Genomic DNA, 17,114 nt, shown 5'->3' with positions numbered 1-17,114 from the left:
CCTGGTCACTTTTCTCTGGGTGCTTCAGTCTCCTCGGCTTGCCCTGAAGTTATAGGATGAAAGAAGTCAAAGCCTCCCCTGCCTGACCCTCCTTCACATAAGAGGGATCAGCGTCTTGACACTCCGCTCCTGAAAAATGGGATGGCCACGCAGTACGTAACGAGGAACCATTGAGGGCTCTCGAAACGGTCTGTGGCAAGTGGGTTTGGGGAAGATCAAGCTGACATCAGTGACTGCTGGGTGGTGGGGGCGTGGGAGACGGTGTGGGGGCGGGGGAACAGCTGACGGCAGGAAGTCCAGAGAGAAAGCTGCTCCTGTGGTCCAGAGGCGAGGCGATGGACACACACCGGGAGGTGTGTCCGGGAACGGCGAGCCCCACTGCACCCTCAGACAGCAACCTCAGCTGCCTTCCTGAACTGCCAAACCTGGGTGCAAGACAGATCACAAACCCCACTCCTCCAACCAGCCAAAACCAATCGTTTGACATTCCGACCCTGCCCCCTGGTGGCGTCTGGCGGCACTGCAGATACAGCGCTATAAGGAAGCCCCACTCTGTTCCTTCTAAGGGGAGGTTGGGATTGAGTGGGGGCGAGGGGAAGATGCTCAGATAACTCAGCCTCTGTGCCTGGCTCTTTGCTGGCTGTACAAAAAGAAGAGAATAAAGGAGGGAAAGCAGGGGGCCATACATATGGGTTGGGGGTAACTGAGCACTTGGGGGCAGTTTTTATCCCTAGACTTGCTGCACAAAGTGAAAACTAGAAGGAATCTGAAGTTGCAAAGTGACAAGCACATGGGGCATAGTTTAGCCCATGCAATGGCTTTACATTTTCTGGGTAGTTGCCAATACATCATCCAGCACATGCTCAAAGACCTTCAGGGACAAGAAAGTCATTGCCTATTAATTAAGGTGCAGCTCGCTGCGCCTTCCCACAGCTCTGACTGCTTTTGCTGGGTGGGAACTTCCACTGAGGCTGGGTTCCCGTAAAGACACGTGTGCAGACATGGGAAGGGACTTGCCTGTGGTATGTCTCAGAAGTGAAGTGGCCAATTAGCAGGCATGTAGTTAGGTACTAAGTGCCCCTGGACTGTGCTGGTGGGTGACAATGGCATCGCCTATGCCCTGAGGGAACTTCCTGTCTGGGCAGGGACCAGCAGGGTTTACGGAGATGAGATCCACGCCTGGCAGTGCTGACTGACAGAGTGACACCTGGCCATAGCTCACTGAAAGGGAAAGGCCCAAATCTGAGTTCCCAGGGAGGTCTATCCCTGCCATTCGTGTGGGTAAAAGTCCTCCCAGATATGAGAAATTAGGAATATAAATTCTGAAAATATCAACTGTGGTGACTAAGCTTTGTCATTACGGACATGTAGGAGTTATAATCAGAAATTAACTTGATCTTCTATGACAGAGTCGGGACACCTGAGTTTTATGTCCACTCTGCATATTCAAATGAACTTGGGCACATTTCTCTGCCTCTTAGGGCTGAATCTTCTCCATCTGTGAACTGAGGGGGCCTAATCCAGTAGGTGCTCCATAAACGTGTGTGATTGACTGCCTGCCTCTGCCGCTGAGAGCACTACTCCAAACAGAGGTGCCCAGACAGTCCGGAATAAATGGACCCTCAAGTAGCCCCAGGTAGAGGTTAGCCGTGGAAGAGCAAAAGGGGAAAATACGTGAGAGGCTTGTGAGTATTTTCAACCACGAGAGGGCGCCCCAGCCTCACTTGCCACCATGAGACGTAAACAAAGGTGGGCATGGGACAGGGAGGGGATTAAAGAGATAAAGGGACTCTGGAGCCACAGAGCATGCCTCCAGGTACGTCAGGAAAGGAGAACTGAGGTGGCGTCACACTGAGGTTTCCCGTTAACTGGAGGATGAAGGCAGTGCTCAATCTAATGCAGAAAAACTTCTCTCTGCGAGGACATCAGAGCCTGCACGATGGTCAGCAAATGTCTTGACTTGAATTCACAGGGGAGAGGGGGCCAGAAGCCAGATTGGGATGTCTGACCTTGGTCCTTAGCCCATACGCTCTAGAGAACCATGGAAGGAAGTTCTTTGAAACTGTGAAAGTGGTACTTTGGCATGACTCAACTGGCAGCTGTAGACAGGAGAGATTTGAATACATAGATCTAAGCAACATATATGCAAATAAATCACTGGGAGTACGGTCCTTGGGGAAAATCCCAGTCGAGACCATTTCTCCAAAAGGAGGGGGCTTTTGCATCTCCCCTTGTTTCTCCCTCCACGTCTTCGCTGAGACACAAGTTAGTTTCCAGGACCCATAGTCCTGGTTCCAGGGCTGAGAAGCTGGGTCTGGAGAGAGAAGCAGACCACCTTCGCCAGGGGACAGACCTGAGGCTGTCCTGCCCTGGAAGCTGGGAGCCACCTTGGGTGCCCGCCTCTGAAACCACCCGTGTAGCTGTTCTGAGAAGCCACGCGCAGAAACACAGTGCCACGGGGCCCAGAACAGGGTTCTGGACTCTTGAGGGAAGGCGGTAGAACGGCACCCAGGGGGGGAAGAAGGGAAACTGAGGCATTTGAAACCATTAAACCCTAACTGCGCCGACTTGATTAGCTCCACATCCCAGACCCTCGAACCGCAGGCTGTGCATCCCCTGAGAACAGAAACTACGCTTAACTCTCCACCTCAACACCACACACAGCTCCAGGAGAGAGCAGGTACTCAACAAACGTTTGCTGAAAAGGCCGAGTGGGCGAGAATGAATTGGTAAGTTGGCATGGTCTGTTCCCCCTGAGCTGTGGCTCAGCTCATCACAGGCGAACACAAGCCTGGCACCTTTCCAAACCTGAACTTCCTGTCCATGGAGTGGAGATGAGCATTCCCAGACAACCTTCCCAGGGCAACCCTGAAGATCGGAGGTGGGAGGGCTTTGCAAGAACAGTCTGTGGCTTTAGCTCTTTCCTTCTTTTTTTATCCTACTCCATAATTTAAAGAGATTGAAAGCAATAAGCTCAAGTAATTCACCTTGATTAATAAAAGTACTCATTCAGGTACCATTGTGAAGATGCATTTGCTTGCAAACTCCAAAGGGATAAACAGATTAGGAAGTTGATATTGGCACATTATATAATCCACTTTTGGCCAAATTAGGAAGCAAGGCTACCTTGAGAGATTTTTTGTGGGGGGACAAGGTCTCACTCTGTAGCTCAAGCTGGAGTGCAGGGGTGTGATCATAGCTCACTGCTGCAGCCTCAAACTCATGGCCTCAAGTGGTTCTCCCGCCTCTGCCTCCTGGGGTGCTGAGATTACAGGTATGAGCCACCTCGCTGGCCTTTTTAGCCTATTTCTTAGCCAGGCTACTAGAGATTTGGGTATGCTGGCTCTTCCTCCCTCCCACACTGGGCTGCTCTGGTCCCCATGAGGTTTTCCCAGAGTTAGAGGAACCCTGGTCTTTGTAGGACTCTGGGGCCCAGAATCACAGAGGACCATTTAACTCTGGATGGGGAACCAGAAAACCTGGGAATTGAGCCTTCTGCTTTCTGTGGGAACTTTTTTCTTTCTTTTTTTTTTTTTTTTTAGCTTACCAAAGTGATACTCAATGTGGAACCTTTTAAACTTTTTCCCCGATTGCTGTAAAAAGTAGATGATTATGCCTTTCTTGTTTACCTCATCGGGCTTTGATGGCCATCTTCCATAGGCTATGTGAATGTGTTTTGTAAACTGTGACGCAGTATATAAACACTGCTACTTACTACTGCTTCTGTCAGAACCCTGCAATCCTAAATGGTTTGACTGAAAGGCTGGTCAGGTCCGGTGCCAAGAGCTAGATCTGGGGACTTGTCAACGTTCTCTAAGATTCCTGGGCCCCACCCTGTCCTCCTTCCACCTCTCTTCTAGGTGGAACGTGGGACTAAAATCTTTCGATGACTATCGATCCACTGAAAAAATGGTCAAGGAGTATAAAAACTGGCATCAACTCCATTTCATTTCTTGTTAAGAGAAATATGAAAATGTGTCCTTTTTAAGATAACCATAGAAAACATTTAGTGAGTACCTACTTATGTGGTAGGCACGTTCTCGTGTTATCATTAACCCTCATAATAACCTTGTGAGGGAAGGGCACGGAGTCACAAGGAAATATATAGATACTCAGAGGGAAAACAATAGGCTTTCACAGAATGAGAGAGCCATTCCCTATCTCAGATAGCCAGCCGTTCCTGATCTTTTAAACTCCTCCTACTAGACTGTGTCGCATTTTCTCTATTACAGGCAGAAACAGAGACACACCGTCTTGGTTCTTGCATAAGCTGAGGGCCAGATGGGTCCTGAAGGCCCAACGACCCTAACCACTGCGTAAATAGGCCAGAGAGACTGCACAGGGCTGGGCTGAAGCTAGGTGGGTCACAGAGGCCATCTCTTTGTCCCTTAATTAGGGAGCAGGACTTATTTTCCCAGGGAAAGATCTGGTCACATTGAGACCAAGATACCCGGGGCAGAAAGCAGTGTGCATGGCACGCCGGAAGGAGGACTGCAGTCAGCAGATCTGAGCTCTGGTCCCGGCTTCTGGAACTGCAGGGAGAATCTTCCAAGCCTGTGGCATCCAGCGTCTGTTGCCTCCCTGCACGTGTGGTTCTGAAATGGCCATGTGGGGCGGGGGGTGGAGCACTGGATTGGGAGACAGGAGAGAGTCCAGCATGCATTGGCCGCTGTCTGCATGACAATGACGTGCTCACTTTAGAGCAAACCACTTACCCTCTCTGTGCTTCGACTTCCTCATCTGTAAAATGGGAGCAGGGAGTGGACTAAATACTCTCAGAACTAACGTTTGAGTCTCGTTTTCTCAGGTCATCTGAAGGGCCCTTCAGAAAAACAGGCTGAGGGGTTTGCTCGAAAGTCAGAAGACAATGGCCAAGGGCACCCGTCCTCACTCACTGACCTCCCTCCGAACTCCTACAGGACTCCCACTCACTGGTCCCGGCCAGAGGGCGAGGGAGCCCATGGATGTTGCCTACACGGCCTGGAGGGTGTGGGAAGGTTGGGCGATGGTCACGCAGGGAAGGTTGCCAGGGCAGTGATCTGCCCAGCCTGTCTCCCCTCTCACAAGGGCGGTCCCCAGTTTCTGTAGCTCCTCCTCTGTGCCTAGGAGCACAGGTCGGGGAGTGCCTCACCTGGAGGGCCGTGGAGGCAAGGCAGGCCTGCGGCAGGGTGGCGTGGGATTTGCTCCCTTCTCCTGACACCTTTGTAGGAAAGTCTGTCTGTCTTTATTCATTTATTTATTTTTTTGAGACAGGGTCTCACTCTATCGCCCAGGCTACAGTGCAGTGGAGTCATCCTAGCTCACAGCAACCTCAAACTCCTGGGTTCAAGTGGTCCTCCTGCCTCAGCCTCCCGAGTAGCTAGAACTGCAGGTGTGCACCACCACACCTGGCTAATTTTTCTATTTTTAGTAGAGACGGGGTCTTGCTCTTGCTCAGGCTGGTCTTGAACTCCTGACCTCAAGCTGTCCTCCCACCTTGGCCTCCCAGAGTGCTAGGATTACAGGTGTGAGCCACCACACCCAGCCAGGACTTCCCCATTTTCCACCTTTCCCTTTCATGGTCGCCTTCTGGCACTTTCCCTGACCCTACTTGGAGGGACTTGGTCCAGTTTCTCAGGGATATCAGTACTCTGACGGAGAACTCCTCACGATTAAAAAGGCCTTGTTCAAGACCTCAGGAAATGGAGCTCTGCAGGGCAGGTGCGGACAGGCAGGACACAGGGGAGAGGTGGGCATGAGTGAGTCCTGGTCCCTCCGGAGGCCCCTGGGTCCCACGCCGCCTGCACCTTTACCCCGCTGATTCCCAGAGACGCTTCATGTCAGGCCACACAGCCTGGAACCTGGGAACCCGCTCTCCTGTGAAGGCCCCAAGGTAAGTCACATCCCTGAAAAATGCTGGCCAGGCAGCGGCGCCCAGGAATAGCCTGGCCGGGTGCAAGCACCATCTCTGTTGCAAGAAGGAGTGTCGGCTCCTGGCCAGGGCACGGGGCAGCAGGGCTCCCAGTGCCTCCCAGCATCTGTTGAGCACTGGCCTCACTGGTGTGGGGAGGGGGACACGTAAAGATGGCCTCTCTAGTGCTGCAGGAAAGAGACCCCCGAACAAAAGAATCCTGGCTACTCCTGGATGCCTAAATCCCTTTCAGAAAGGAAAGAGGCCTTCCGCCTGCACTCGGAGACCAGGACTAAACACCTCTGCGAAGGAATAAGGTGCTTTCTGGGAAGAGCATGGGACAGGGAGTCGGGACATGGCTGCTGCTGACCCCAGCCGTTCTGTGCCCCTGCCAGGAGGCCCTTTAACTACCACCAACTCAAGTTCAGTCCAAACGTGACCGTCCACTAAGGCCTTTCTGCAGAGGCCCCACCCCGAGAAGAGCCCCCAGTGCGGCTGCAGAGCCCCCCTCCCCCTCCCCCGCTCCTCCTCTCAGGCCCAGGCGTGGGCCCTGCTCGCCAAAGCGCGAGGAGGCGGCCCCCCAGGGAAGCCACAGGCACAGGGGCCTTTAAATTATGGAGCAGCTTTTCTCAACCCCTCTCAGAATGGCCCAGGCGCCCCAGCTAAATAATTCACCACCTCAGGAAGACCCAGTGGTTCCTGACACAGACGAAGTAGGTCAGGCGTGTGCTCGTCCTGGGCGGGGGCGGCGGGCTGGGCAGGCCTTGCTGGCTTGGCAAGTGGCAGCTGGTCCAGACCCTGCAGTGAGGGGAGGGGTACGAGCAGGAAAGGTGTCAACGCCCCCCTCTTCCTGGCACAACACAGCCACCAACTCCCCTGCTCCCAGAGCCTCTACTAAGGCCCAGGTAACCCACCCCGCTGCCACCCAGTTACCTGCAGAGCCTGTGCCTGGCCAGGCTCCTCGTCCGCCCTCATGGCACCTGGGTTGCACGTGTCACCCGAGCCTCTGACAGCTGCCATGCTCATCAACGGCGAGCACCTCAGGCTCAGGTCACCCAGTGCAGGGCTGGGATTCAGAAGGCGTGAAGCAGGGAGTGCTCACCCAAGGTGCAGGTGAGGAAGCGACCAGACGTAGCCACTGCAGCTTCGCTCCAAGCAGGGCTGGAAGGAAATGGGGTGGGGCGGGGTGTGGGGCAGGCACTGGGGCCTCCGCTGCCCTCCCTTTCTAGGCAGGGCTCTGGGCACGGGCTGGCGTCGGGGCACAGGGCAGCTCTCCCAGGACTGCGTGGAAAACGCCAGCAGTGAAACCACGAGGTCAGCAGGCCAGCCCTCTAGTAAGAACCGGAAAGGATTTCAGCCACCACTTCACAAGTGGGGAAACTGAGACCCCAAGTCACAAAAGGGAAGATTCAGGGCTGCTGCAGGCACCCTGACACCTGGCCCGGGCCAGCCTCTGCTCCTGGCACTGAGCAGCTCCTCTGACCTGCACACCCCTTTGCTCCTGCCCCCATCGATCAGCTCGGCGTCAGCTGTAGTGCAGAGCCTGCAGGGTGGACCAGGTTAACTCTTTCTGGGCAAGGGCCCTGGGTCGATCCTCGCCTCCAGCACAGCCTCACAAGAGGCACGCCAAGGCCAAACACCGCCGGAGAAGGAGCTCGACATTCCACACCTGAGTCCTTTGCTACTAGAGGGCTTGAAAAGACCACAGGCCATGAAGGGTTAAGCCAAGCCAAGTAGACAGTAACAGCCCAGAGAGGGAATCTCAGTCCCTCCCTCAGAACTGCTGAAATGAGGAAGTGAAGGAATTAAGCGGAGTGGGCTGACAGACACAGACACGGCCCCAGCTCTAGGACCCTTGGGCAAGTCACTTCCCCTCTAGGACTTTTCTTTTAAACTACACAGAAGAGGGAGGAGGAGGCGGCTGAGTGCCAATGTGCCCTCCCCATACACACTTCGCTTCCTTCCCCGCAGCTCGCGGCCTCCCTGGTCTGCCCCGGAGTGGCAGTCTGCGTCCCGTGGAAGGTGGAAGCAAAGGCCTGAGCGCACTCATTTTGACTTTTTTATTTTGCATTTCATATATTATCCAGTTTCACATTCTCACAGGATCAGCAATTACAACAGCCACCGAGTCTCCCAAGTCTGAAATGGCAAGACAGTCACAGCTGCAGCTAAAGGTAAAGCACTGACATGCTCACAAAAACAAAATAAAATTGCACAATTTTTCCTTCATTTCATTTTTCTTAACCTAATGCCTGACACAAAGCCTTTTGCTGAAGAATGGAAACCCTTTTCTTCTTCATGCCTCAAACTAAACATTAAACTCATCTGACAGGGCGAACGAGGTCTCTTTAATAATTAATGGTACACACATGAAAAATCCTTTATGATGCATAAATATTTTGTTACACAGGGTACAAAAATACTTCTCATGGTTTTGGTTGGTTTCGAGGTTTGCAGAGAACAAGGAGCATCGGCGGGTGGGGCACACAACGGAGAGGGAAGCAAGGTGGGCAGAGAAAGGGTTTTCTTGGGATCATTGGCCCATCTGAGGAGGAAGCAGAGGACCCTGATTTGAAATGAGAAAGCAAACATTTGCTGGGCGGAGGCGGAGCCTGGAAGTGTGTGGGGGTGGCAGGGGCGCCAGGCCCTCAGGGCAGGACCAGCCACAGGGCTCAGGCCTCCCTGAAGCGGTGGGTGCAGGGGTGGGTGGAGAGGGACCAGGCATGATGAACCACTGATGGCCAGGACCTGTTGCTATGGTGACACAGTGGGAGAACAAACTGTACACTCACATATACACAAGTTTAAGTGTCTTAATTCATGCCAGAAAACATGCAAAATTAAATGCTTTGTTTCCTTGAGCTGGAGCCACAGAAGCAAGTTTGGGCGGGAGGTCAGGCCTTGTGGGTCCCGGCGAGGCCTCCGGGCTGGATCTGGGTGCCCCAGCAGGAAGGTCCCCCAATCCTCCTGGGAAGCCTTGGGGAAAGGCATTGGGGTGCAGAACAGGGGTGAGGAAGAGGAGGGAAGGGAAATAGGAAGCAGTCCACTGAGTCAGGCTTCAGATTCACAGTCTCTGGAGGGCAGCAACAGCTCTGCACAGGCTGCCTGGGGGCAGTGGAAGCTCAGGGCGCCATTCAGGCACCAGCATCCAGATTCCAGAACCAACTCCCCGGTGACAAGACCTGGACGGAGGGGAGAGAGGAGGCCATGAGCAGAGGTGCAGGACTGGACTGACCCCAGGCCTTCCCTTGGGGAGAGGCTGCACAAGTGGGTGGCAGGTGGTCACAGGGCAGGAGGAGAAGGGGAAAAGCCAGCTGGATGCACCAGGGAACAAGCTCTGGGCTTGGCCTCGCACTAGCAAGCGCCCAGGACTCAGGCCGAGGGAGGAACCGTGGCCCTGTAGGAAGTCAGAGTCTAGGACCGTGTTTGGGCTGGGCCTCCAGGGCCAACACTTACTGAAGAACTAACAGAACTGACGATACTTCCATCCTTGCTGGGTGGTATCAGAGGAGGGGTACCAGCGCACCTGCAAGAGAAGCCAATGTCAGGAGCCAGCTGTGCCGTCCCTTCCCTCAACAGGGAGCCTGGTAAACATGGCCTTCAGTGTCCCTGCTAAAGTCCTGGTTCTGTCACTGCCTGGCTGGCAGACACTGGGCCAGTTATTCACCTCTAAGCACCAGTTTCTTCATCCTGAAAACGGGAAAGCACCACCTGATCTGCCTCCTCCGAGGACAGGGGTTCAAGGGAGAGGCTAGGAGGACATTTTCTTCTCTAGTAAGCCCAATCCGGGTGGGCCACACTATGCCAGGGGGGCCTTGCAGCTGGGGGCACTGATGCTGGCAACCTGCCCCTCGCCGGGAGAGCACAGAATTCCTAACATCAGTAGGAAAATGAACCTAATAAACTTTTGCTCGACTTCTCTGTGTCTCGGTGTCGGGTAGATGATTAAGTCACAGGTGGTTGCGAGGAACAGGATGTAAAGACACGGAAAACCCAGGTCAGCGTGGTCTCCCAGACTGTGGTCCTAGGTCCCTGTAGGTTTCTTCAGAGAAGCCACGGAGGAGACCCAGCCGGATGCTTCCCCACGTGGACCTTTCCATTCCTCCCGTTCCCCCATTACAAGCCTCTTAGGTCTGGAGGTTTGGAACCTACCAGCTGAGCCCTCAGGTAGGTGGGTGGCAGCTTCAGATCATCATCACTAGTGCCTGGCAGTCACCAAAACCCTGGCCCTTGCCAGAAGGCCCCACAGAGCAGTGGCCCCAAAGCTGGATTCCCAGAGACTGGCCAAGAAAATGACATGCACCCTCCCTGCCGTGGGCCAGTTGCCTGCGAGGCAAGCCACACTGGCTGCCAAGATCGCAGGGACGGCCGCCTGCCCGCCGCACGCAGTGGAGCACGTCTGCCCCGGCCTGACCCACGGCCACCTGGCAGGGCACCACAGGACATGGGGAGTCGGCAGCCAGAGAGGGGGCCCCTCAGTCTCCTTAGGAGGGGGGGACAGCACTTGAGAGCACTGTGGAAAGTGAGCAGAAGTTGGGCGTGCGGATAGCTCCCTTGAGGCTGGAGCAGGCAGACCCAGTTACCCACTTGGCTGCCTGGAATTTCTGCCTCCTGGGTAAACGAAGACATCAAACAATGCCAGGCTGTCTAAGGACTGACTGAGGCTTCTGAAGAACTTGCTCCCGTGTCCCTCCAAATTCTAGGTGTTTTGTATAGCGCAGAATTCCAGCTACCACGTGTTCTCGGGAGTCAGGCAGGAAGTTAGGGCTGGCTATCCTTAGATGCATATTGGGTACCTGGCAGGACCAGTCAGCAGCCACCCAGCCAACACCAGGGTCTTCCCTGGGCTCCGAGGATGTGGCAATGTTGTCATCAGGACATGGTTGACCCCAGGAACCACCTGAATTGAGCCTCACACCACACAGAAAGAGCTGGGAGCCTCCTCCAGCCTTTGAGCTGTCCAAACTCAGAGGCCGTATGTCCTATCCTGCCTCCTAAACATCTGCAAGCGGTTCCTTCCCTCCCTGGCTGACAGCTGTGTGGGAGGAACTTCTCTTGCCCTTTGCCGAGTCATGGGATGCCCTCTCAGCTGGAAGCCTGGCTGGACACTAGAACTCATTCCACAAGAGGGACGCACGAGGAAAGCAGCAACACTGCTACCAGAGAAGCTTGCAGCTTGGTCCAGCTCAGGGAACCCTGACCACCACCCTTCACCCAGCCTCCAGCGGGGCAGCCCCACAGCAAGGAAACAGCTGACTGGCTGGGTGTCCTGCAGGGCCGGACAAGGGGAGAACTTCGGATGACGGATGACAGAGTGGGAGGGACTCAGGAAGCCTCCAACGTACCCTCTTTTACTAATGGGGAAGCTGAGGCCTTGGGTGACTACTTAAGGCCTCCCTTGGCGAATCTGCTAGATCCTGTCCCATGTTCTCTCCACAAGGTGCTGTGGTGGCTGCTGCCTCCAAAGCAGCAACTTCCCCTCTAGCCTGAGATGAGTCAGATGACTCCCTGGGGAGAAGGTAGAGGAAAGCTCCCATTTACAGGCTCAGGATAGCTACACCTCTGACGCAGAAGGATGCACTTAGACGGGCTGCTTTTCCACTTCCCTCAGATGCCTGGCATAGGCCCGTGGCCTGGGTCCTCTAGAACTGCAGTCCCCAACCCCCAGTCTGTGGCCTGGTACTGGCCCATGGCCTGTTAGGGACTGCGCCACAGAGCTCTGCCCATCCCCATACCCCCCGTGGAAAAACTGCCTTCCATGAAACCGGTCCCTGGCGCTGAAAAGGCTGGGGACCACTGCTCTAGAGGGAGCATGTCTCTTCCTGGATCTCTTCTTCCTGACCCATCTCTGAAGAGGAGACTTCCAGGCCCAGGTGGGCACCTGCCAGTGTCCTTTCAGGGCCTGCAGCTGTCCATAGCAGGGGCTCCTGAGAGGCCATCCCACAGGCTGCAATGACCAGGCTCCAAGAGGGCTGCTTCAAAATAAAGAGGGCAGGACACAAACTTAGCCCTCTCTCAGGTCTGAGGACTAATTGGGAAAGTATACTGAGAAGCAGGCAAAGAACTGAATCTACATGAGAAGAAATATGAACAGTAACGAAAATGAGAGCCTCACTCCTCAGAAAGCCAATTAAAACAATACTTAACCCAGACTGGCAAGTCTATACTTTGACCTTATGATAGTTCTAGGAACTTATCATAAGGAAAACAAAACAGGAGAGGTGCCCAGAGAAGTGGAGACAAGGACATCCATCGCGGCATAGCCTATCAGTAGCAAAAAGTTGCATAAATAACCCTGACTTACCATCTACTGGGAGCTGGGCACAGCTGGACAATGGTGTACTAGCCAGGCAGGCAGCATGTACACCTATACTTACTGATATGAAAAACATGTCCAAATATTCAAGTTTTAAAAAGATTAAATAGGTATAGTAATTTCTGTGCAAGATTCATACCTATGGATTTATTCACACACCTCCCAACTACCTACTAAAGCTAAGGACTAAAAGTATTGTTTTTGTTTTGTTTTGTTTTTTCCCCGAAGCGCAAATGAGCATAAAAAGTAGTGGTTCTCCGGGGTGTAGGATGATAAGTCAAAGGGACAAGGGAAAAAACCCTGTCTTTTTTTCCATAAATGCGACCCACAACAGCTAATGCTTATGAAGCTCTTACCACACGCCGGATGCAGTCTAAGTAGTTCTTACATACCGAGTTCATCGGATCCTCACAAAAACTGCATGAAGCGGATGCTATTCTCACCTCTACTGTGCAGATAAGAAAAGAGAGGAAGGGAGTTTATGTAAGCTTCAGGTCCCCAGCAAGGGGCTACACAAGCTTAGGGGGAAAAAGAGCCGTGAAAGACACCCATCTCCTCCAGATGAAATGGAAATGAAATCCAGTCTGAGAGGACCCTGGGATGCAAGAAGAGACAGAATCCCTGCTTGTAGGCACCAGCCTTGTGGGTTGAACCCCCGGTACCCCTGCCATCCACACCTGCTCTCATGCCTCACCCTCTGACAGGGGAAGATTCTATCAAGAGGACTAGAAGGCCGAGAAGGATGGCCTCGTGCCGAGACAGAGTGGGGCCAAACGACCTCCAAGTCCCTTCCTGCAGGTTTGGTCCCTGCAGCCACATGGCCGTGGGGCCTCGGCTCGGGCGCGCGGTCCAGGTGCAAGCGTTGGGGCAGAGAAGGGAGGTCCTGGTTCTCAGTCCCTCACTCCTTGCCCCCAGGCACAGGAAAAACCCAGTCTTTCTACTGGTCCTCTGGGTTCAGAACAATCCACTTAGGATCAACAATGTCCACTTCCTTTATTTAGACGCTTTTAGCCTCCATCTCTGGGACAGTGCTGTTGGGAGCAAGGAGGGGACTCTTGGAAGGAAAGAGAAAGTGTTATTCCTTGGAAAATGCTTTCATGTATATTACTGCATTTAGCCAAAAGCTCATTTCACTTGTTCAGAAAATGGACGTCGAGAGAGTTTGAGTAGCCAGCACAGAAATGACGACTGCCTGGTCTAATCTCTTGCCATTGGTCTGCCTCCTCCCACCAAAAAAACAAGCCACTGTCCTTTAGAGTGGCCTCCACTCAGGTCAGTCCTGAGAAGGCCACAAGGCAGGAACTCAGGCACTAGGAGAACAGCAGCCTCAGGGAAGACTCAGGGGGACCCAGACAACAATGGTATTAAAATAACAATCATGATCATCTGCACTTCTATGGCACTTCCTCTGGGCCACCAGGGTAACAATAGCCCTAGGGGTAGGTACTATTATCACCATCTTACAAAGACACAGAGAGATAAAGTGACTTGCCCAAGGTCATACAGGTGTTGCAACACAGACCCAGGACTTGGATAGCTGCAGAGCTGGGTAGGATGGGAGAAAACTAGGAAGGAAGACATCAGGAGGGCCCAGCCCTGCAGGATGGAGGTCAGAGCCAGGCCCAGCGGGGAAGATCATGTAGCTGATTGTGGCAAAGCTGGGATCAGAGGTGAGGACGGGGAGACAGGAACCTGTGATTCCAACAGGTGCCTCTGCAGGGCCCCTGCAGTTAGACCCACCCCACTTGGCCCAGAGTAACTGCTCAGGTCCAAGACAGACAGGCTTCCTGCTCCCTGCTCTGTTCCAGCCACAGAATTGTTTGCAGTAAGTACCCTCCAGGGGAAGATCTTTACCACCTGTCAGTCTTGAGGCTTGGCTGTGGTGTTCAGCTGGGGAAAAGCACCTCAGTACAACTGAAAGTTGCTGTGGCCAGGGAGACTGCCCCTGCTGGGGAAAATGCTTTGCCAGGGGAGTTGCCCCTGAATTTGAACGTCCCACCTTGGAACTGGGTGAACGCAGATGACACTAAGTCCCTCACAGGGCCTGAAGGTGGATGTGCACTGGGCTCTCGGCAGGGCGCCAGACTCCTCCCATCTCTACCTGCTGCATCCTGAGAATGCTCCCTTCCCTCCCAGGCCCCTCCTACTGGTCAGGCCAGGCCAGGTCACAACAGCCTCAACCCCCTCCCTCGCTCCCTGGCTGGGTTGCTCCTCCCCAGGCTCAGCTCTCGGCCATTTGGCTCATCAGAGGCTGAGGTGGGCTTGAGGCTGCCCTCAGCCCTGCTCCTGTGCCTGCCTGGCGGCGTCCTGTCCACATACTGGGCAATGTCCTGTCATCGCCACTGTGAGGCATCTGCCCACCCCCCACCCACACTGGGACGCGGCCTCCCCAGCAGAGAGCACCTGGGGCCTGTGTTTCTGGCAGAGTCTGATCAGAGGAAACACCGGTGTGGCCAGGGCTTGGGCTCTGACCTGCCTGCCCCTCAAGCACCTGGCCCAGCTCTAACCCTCCCTCTTCCTGCCCCAGAACAGGCTCACAGTGGACAGCGTCCAGCCTTCGTGGAACAAGAGCAGATACTCAAGGGGCTCTCCGCATGTTCCAGGTACAGTTCCAGCACTCACACAACACCTCGCAGGTCTTAACATCTAATTCTCGCCACAACCCTAAGGCAGATTATGTTATTCTCCCTATTTTCCAGATGAGTAAGCATCAAGACACAGAAATTTTAAAAAGCTCGAAGTCATGAAGACAGAAAGAAGCGGAGGCAGGTGGTCTGGCTCTGGAGACCATACCCAGGTTGGGACACGAATCACGGTTCTGTCACCGAATTATGGTTATGTCACTGCAGGAGAACACAGTCCAGTGCCTGGCCATGTGCTCAGGGGTGGCTGAACCAGGGCTGGTCTGTCCCTGCACTCACTGCATTCTGCCTCCAAGGGGCCTTACGGCTCCTTTGCTCCCTCCCCCCGCCAGGTCCCTGGGACCTAGGCTTTCAAACCATCAGAAAGACAACAGTTCTGCTGCAGCTCTGGGACAGCAGTGGCCCACTTGCCAGGCAGGCAAGCGTCTGGCTGGCCTGGAGCCCTTGTGCTTCCCCGCCAAAGGGGCTCACCTGAGCATGGAGAGCGGCGGCAGCAGTGGCAGCTGGGTAGGTGAATGCAGCGTGGGAGATGGCTGGGGTCAGTTCTGTGGTGTACAGAGGGTAGGGGGCCCAGGCTTCTGGGGACGCAGGGATCAGAGCAGCCCCCATCAGGTCATCTGTAGGGGGAGACAACGGCCTCTGTCGTCAGAACTCTGGTCTCCCCTTCCAAACAGAGAAGGGCAGCCCAGCACTACGGTTGAGCCATAAGCTCACACTGAGGCAAGACTCCCCCCACCCCCACCCCCGGACCCTAAAACTAGGGAAGGAAGTATGGTGCGAACTTGGCCTGGCACGGTGAGCATCCTGTCTGTTTCAAGACACTCTCAGGCGGGCATCAGCCCATCTCACCAAGAGAAATCAGAGAAGCCTTCAGGAAGGCTGAGCAGCCCGACAGCTCAGGAGCTCAGGAAAGGCTGGAGTGGAGGAAGGAAGCCTGGAAGTCTGAGATGGGCGGCTGTGGATACAGCAACAAGAAAAGGGGCAGATGTGTAGGACTGAGCCCCTCAAGAAGAACCTATCTGCTCGGTGTGAAACTCCACTAGGGCCAGCCGGCCTGGGCCAAGTCAAAGGGCAGGAGAAGGCAGCTCAGAGTGCCACTCACAGGGGTCCCGTGCGATGAAGTGTGCTCCTAGGGCGGGGTGCACGTTGCTGGGATTTGGTGTTGCCATTAGCTTGCTCTTGGCCATCTTGGTGTTGGCTTTGGCAAACTCTAGCCTCAGGGTCTGCGGGTTCTCAGGATCAAAGCGAATACCCTACACGGGAAGGAAAGAAAGAGAAAGACTTACTCTGTAGGACCCAGACTGCAGTGGGTATAGAAGGGCCCCAGAAAGAAGCATGCGCGAAAGACCTGCCCCAGCAGTGGAAATGCTGCCCGGGCCACGGGAGTAACGGCATTTGGCACAGACGGTGCAGCCGAGGACTCTGCCCGGGGACAGCTGGGGAATAAGGTCCATCTGGACGCCCATTGCCTAAGGTCTGTGGGTCAGAGGGAGACCGTTCTCCGCCTACTCACATTCAATGCATTCTTGGCCACTTCTGCTCCTGCCCGGCTGTCAAAGATCACAAAACCAACAGGCTAGTAGGAAAAAGAGAGAACACCCTTGCATCTCTCCCAGCATTCCATCTCTCCCTCCAAAACAAAACACAAGGAGCATCACCTAAGTGGAAATAGTATTTGTTCTGCTGACAAGAACAGAGAAGGAAAAAGAAAAACAACAAAAACCTTTGTCTGCACCCTCCCTAGTTCAGCCGGAGCAGCGGGTTAACATGCACCAAGTCCAGTCTCCCTCCTTGGTAACGCACTGTGGGAAATGATGCCAACAGAGCTTTCGTCCACTGAATTAAACATCGCCCTTTCAGTAAAAGTCTTTTTAAATGCATGTAAGTAATGAAGTTCCAGTGTTTTCCCTGGCAAGAAAGGAAAAGGGACACCCAGGGTATCAAGGGCACAGGAAGGCTCTGAATTCAATCAAAGAGCAGCAGGTTGAAAACTTTTCTGACTTCGTTTTGCCAAGGATCAGTCTAGATCCCAAAGGGCCCTGGCTTCTGTCAGGAGTCAGAGCTCAGCTACCACCTCTACTGTTCTCAGCCACAGGGCCAGGCAGTGGCTCCCAGATTCCAATGAGCCAGACAGGGAGGACCAGGGGCTGACTGGGCTTGGACGGCTGGTAAAGAGGCAGTGGAGGCCGGGCGCGGTGGCTCACGCCTGTAATCCTAGCACTCTGGGAGGCCAAGGCGGGCGGACTGTTTGAGCTCAGGAGTTCGA

The 17,114-nt window shown here is 54.3% G+C and overlaps 1 protein-coding gene across 1 annotated transcript in view; it reads right to left on the bottom strand.

Annotated features, from left to right (window-relative positions):
- Positions 1-7,936: 7,936 nt before the first annotated feature.
- The window catches only part of RBPMS2 (RNA binding protein with multiple splicing 2), a 26,073-nt gene continuing 16,895 nt past the window's right edge, over positions 7,937-17,114 (bottom strand). The window contains exons 4-8 of the mRNA XM_012644840.1: positions 16,362-16,424; positions 15,951-16,101; positions 15,320-15,465; positions 9,347-9,416; positions 7,937-9,072 (exon numbers count right to left, since the gene is read on the bottom strand). Of these exons, the coding sequence (XP_012500294.1) occupies positions 9,354-9,416; positions 15,320-15,465; positions 15,951-16,101; positions 16,362-16,424 (423 nt within the window). The 3' untranslated portion in view covers positions 7,937-9,072; positions 9,347-9,353. The remainder of the gene's footprint in view (positions 9,073-9,346; positions 9,417-15,319; positions 15,466-15,950; positions 16,102-16,361; positions 16,425-17,114) is intronic.

The sequence above is a fragment of the Propithecus coquereli genome, unplaced genomic scaffold (genome assembly GCF_000956105.1).
Source record: "Propithecus coquereli isolate 6110/MARCELLA unplaced genomic scaffold, Pcoq_1.0 Scaffold221, whole genome shotgun sequence".
NCBI classification, from domain to species: Eukaryota; Metazoa; Chordata; class Mammalia; order Primates; family Indriidae; genus Propithecus; species Propithecus coquereli.
This window is presented reverse-complemented; position numbering and strand designations above follow the sequence as displayed.